Source organism: Sesamum indicum, linkage group LG1 (genome assembly GCF_000512975.1).
Source record: "Sesamum indicum cultivar Zhongzhi No. 13 linkage group LG1, S_indicum_v1.0, whole genome shotgun sequence".
In the NCBI taxonomy this organism is placed as follows: Eukaryota; Viridiplantae; Streptophyta; class Magnoliopsida; order Lamiales; family Pedaliaceae; genus Sesamum; species Sesamum indicum.
Window position 1 is genome coordinate 3,899,026 of NC_026145.1, and position 4,537 is coordinate 3,903,562.

The window sequence follows — 4,537 nt, forward strand, 5'->3', positions numbered from 1 at the left end:
TCTCTGGCAGGCTTCACATTTTCTTACTAACTCCTTTGTGTCTTTCACCACTGTGGGCCAAAAGAATCCTTGTCTAATCACTTTTTGGGCTAGTGATACACCACCCGAGTGATTTCCACAACTCCGTTCATAGATCTCCCTCATCACATACTTAGCTCTCTTTGCATCCAAACATTTCAACAAATGACCTTCTATAGTTCGTTAGTATAGTTGCATGCCAACCAGCGTAAACTAAGCCGCATTCATTTTAAGTCTGCGCGCATGTATGGGATCATCTGGTAGAACACCATCTCTTAAGTATTGAATGATCTCATCTTTCCAAGATGGTGTTTCATCAACAGCATTCACCTCTATCTCCTTAGTGATCACAGATCTATCTTGGATCATTACTGTTACCTTGCGATCTCGAACACCAGACAAGGTAGCTCTAAATTTCGATAAAGAATCCGGCTTATCATTCTCACATCTCGTAATCTGATGTACTTGACATCTATCAAACTTAGACATTAAGGATTTAGCTTTCTTGTGATACAGTATCATGTTCTTTTCTTTAGTTTCATAAGTCCCCTCAATCTGCAAAGCTACAAGTTGAGAATTTGTGTATACTTCTAAATCCCTGGCACCTGCTTCAAATGCTAGCTCTAACCCCATAATTAGAGCTTCGTACTCTGCTTCATTATTCGTGGTCGGAAAAGATAGTCGTGCTGCGATCTCAATTCCAACATTATCAGGACCTTGAATTAATATTCCAACTCCCCCATTGCCAACATTAGAAGATCCATCTACATGCAACATCCATTTTCCCGATTTTTTACTAACCCTAGGGTTTCCTCCGAGCTCGATCACGAAATATGCTAATATCTGCCCTTTCAGGGTTGTCCGGGCTTGATACTCTATATCGTATTCCCCCAGTTCAACTGCCCATTTCACTTGTCTCCCCGAAGCATCAGGTCGCGCCAGTACATTACGCAATGGATGATTAGTCAATACGATTATGCGATGAGCCTGAAAGTAAGGTCGCAACTTGCAAGCTGTTACCACTAATTCCAGTGCTAACTTTTCGATTTCAGCATACCTTTTCTCAGCTCCCTGCAGCATTTCACTTACGTAGTAAACTAGATTTTGCACCCCTTCCTCTTCCCTTATCAACTCTGAACTGGCCGCATTTTTAGAGACGGCCAAATACAAATGCAACATCTCATTCCCCTTCAGGTTTGCAAGTAACGGGGGCGAGCGAAGGTAGATTTTCAAATCCTGAAACTCCTGCTCACACTCCTCCGTCCATTCAAATTCCTTGGCCTTTCTTAACACTTTGAAAAAGGGAAGATTTCTATCTGAAGATTTGATGAAACGGTTAAGGGATGCAAGTTTACCTGTAAGTTTTTGAACTTCTTTGACAGTAGTTGGTGACTTTAACTTCAGAATGGCCTCTATCTTTTCTGGATTTGCTTCAATGCCTCTTTCGCTGACCATGTACCCCAGAAACTTTTCCCTGACACTCCAAAGGTACATTTTGCTGGGTTGAGCTTCATCCTGAATTTTTTGAGTATTGCAAAGGTTTGTTCGAGGTGAACCATGTGATCTGGCAAGCTCGAGCTCTTCACTAGCATATCGTCTACATAAACCAATCGCTGATACATGGCACCTACGTTTTTTAGCCCGAAAGGCAACACATTGTAGCAGTATATCCCCCCTTCAGTCACGAACGAGGTCTTACTTCGGTCTTCCTCTGCCATGAAAATTTGGTGGTAGCCTTGATAAGCATCCATCGTAGAGAATAGTTCATACCCTGCCGTTGAATCAACTAAAGCATCTATTCTAGGCAGCGGATATGGGTCTTTTGGGCATGCCTTGTTTAGGTCTGTGAAGTCTATACAAACTCCCCATTTTCCCCCGGGTTTAGGGACAACGACTATGTTAGACAACTAGTCTGTATACTGGATCTCCGAGATAGATCCAGCCTTTCATCAATATTTCTACCTCCTCTTTGACTATTTGATTTTTCTCAAAACTAAAGTTCCTCTTTTTTTGTTGAACGGGTCGCATAGTTGGGTCCACGTTTAGTCGAAGAACAATTACTTCAGGGCTCACCCCTCGAAAATCGGATGGGCTCCAGGCGAAAACATCAGCATTATTCCTCAATAGTGCAACCATCAGAGTTTCTAACTGTTCACCTAATTGCAACCCAATTCTGGTAGTTTTTGACGGATCACCATGAACCACCTCTATCGTCTTATGACCTTCTATTGGCTGAATTCTCTCCTGCTTCTTCTCAGTTATTTGGTCACGTTCACATACCGACTCCAACTTGCGTTTTTTATCGCCATTTTCGCCCTTTTTTTAGGGACAAGTTATAGCATCTTCGTGCCTCTTCTTGGTCGCACATGACCTCACCGACCCCTGCTTTAGTCGGAAACTTCATTTTGAGGTGGTAAGTAGAGACCACTGCTCGAAAGGAATTAAGTCCTGGTCTTCCTAGTATGACATTTTACGCGAATGGACTATCCACTATCAGGAACTTAACCATCAATGTCTTTCTTTTTGGCTCGTCACCCATTGAAACTGGCAAGTCAATGGTTCCTAATGGTTCTATCTCAGTGCCTCCAAAGCCAACTAACGGTTTTCTCACCGGTTCTAATTTTGCATCATCCAAGCCCATCTTAATTAGGATATCTCATAAAATGATGTCTGCGGAGCTCCCATTATCCACTAGCACTTTATGAACCGCAAAATTTGCTATGTCTAGTCTAATCACCATGGGGTCGTTCTGCGACGCTAATCTCCCGATAGCATCTTTATTCCCAAATATAATTTCCTCTTCCAGCTCTACGTTAATAACCAACTGACCCCTCTGGCTCATCCTTTCTTGTCGTTCCTAGTTCGCCGCGAATCGCCTCCCTCGGGTCCACCTGAAATGGTATAAATCACACCTTTCACAGGCGCGTTATCTCGTGGATTGGGTTCTTTTCTAACTTCTTTTCCTCTATCTTGATCTCTACTGACTTCTTGACCGACTTCTGCGAGTGTTATTTTCACCTTTTCTATTCCGCAAAATGAGATCTTTAAAGTATCCTTGCCTGATCAGCTTTTCTATTTCGTCTTTCAGCTGGAAGCATTCTTTTGTGTCATGCCCACGCTCCCGATGAAATTTACAATACTTGCTCGAGAATTTCTTTGCCGGCGTAAATCTTGTATGACGGGGCCATTTCAACACATCAGATTTCTCCACAGTCAACAATGCTTTAGTTCGGGTCGTGTTCAACGAGTGTATCAGTGATATTTAGGTTGATATGGAGGCTCCTAACCTCGATCAATTTTTTGCTTGTTCGCATCTCCCTTTCCATGTTCGTGATCGCGATTTCTGCTACCACCCAACCATTCCCCATCCTTCATAGCGTTCATCTCTTCTTCATTGATATATTTCTGTGCCAAACGCATGAGTTGTTCTACATTTGTGGGAGGATCCCTAGCCAAGGCAGAGGCAAACGTTCCTTTTTTCAATACGTGGATTAGGATACTCACCATCATGTCAATCCTTAAATCCTGAACTTTCAAAGTTTCATTATTAAACTGTCCCATGAAGTTTTTTAGAGTTTCATTATCCCTCTGTCTTATGTAAACAGGTAGGTAGCTGATCTCTTTTGCTTTCGTTTACTTGGAAAGTGGAAAATAAATTTTTGGACCAATTATTCATGAAAATCTATACTTCCAACCGGTAAGCTGGTGAACCATTCTTGAGTCTTTCCCGTTAGGGTAGCGACAAACAACTTCGCTTTGATTGAATTGGACTGCCCGTTAAGTTCATCACCAAGTTAAAGGCAGACACATGCTCTTCCGGGTCTTTCAATCCATCATATTTTGGCAAATCCGGCATTCTAAATTTCGTATTTACGACTTCCATCAAAATTTTATTACAGAATGCCCGAATATTTATTTTGTGTGACCAGGTCTCCTTTTCGTTTTAGCTCATCTATCTGCTTTCCCAGCATTTGAATTGTTTGCCCATGCTATCAACTTCAGCTCTCGAGATCGCGGGCTTGCGCCTTTGACCTCCACTCCGAGCACTTGATCCGACCTCAGACGAAACGATTACGCGTGTCATTTCTGAACTCACCCCTTTAGATACTCTTTGGATCTCTCTCTCCCGTACCACCCTTCTCCTCATGGTTTCATTTTCTGCAGGTAGGGTGGTTCTTCATTCATACTCCATGATGGTGTTCCTTCCTGCCTCTTCCATCATCTTTTGTAATTGGCCTTGGGTTATACTGAATTATTTTCTCCTTCCCCTTCGATGTTCCTTCTATCACAGGCATGTTTTCCTCCGAATGCTCCATGTATAGAGTGTTGTTTTATCCCCAAATGATTCCAACAGACGGCGCCAAACTGATCCGGGTTGATCACGTTTGGTCACGATTGACGACCACGACCTTCCTACGTCACCAATCCGAACTTGATATCTGAAGATAAAATAAGAAAATTAAGCTAGTCGGGTGCGTCGCGACGACGACACTCCGATCCTTAGTAAGATTTGAGGTCG

At 42.7% G+C, this 4,537-nt stretch overlaps 1 protein-coding gene across 1 annotated transcript; it reads right to left on the bottom strand.

Annotated features, from left to right (window-relative positions):
* LOC105156892 lies at positions 232 to 2,659 on the bottom strand. Its single transcript, XM_011073147.1, has 2 exons — positions 2,493 to 2,659; positions 232 to 1,645 (listed from the first exon to the last, which is right to left on the bottom strand). The coding sequence occupies exons 1-2, from the start codon at positions 2,657 to 2,659 to the stop codon at positions 232 to 234; spliced, it is 1,581 nt and encodes a 526-aa protein (XP_011071449.1).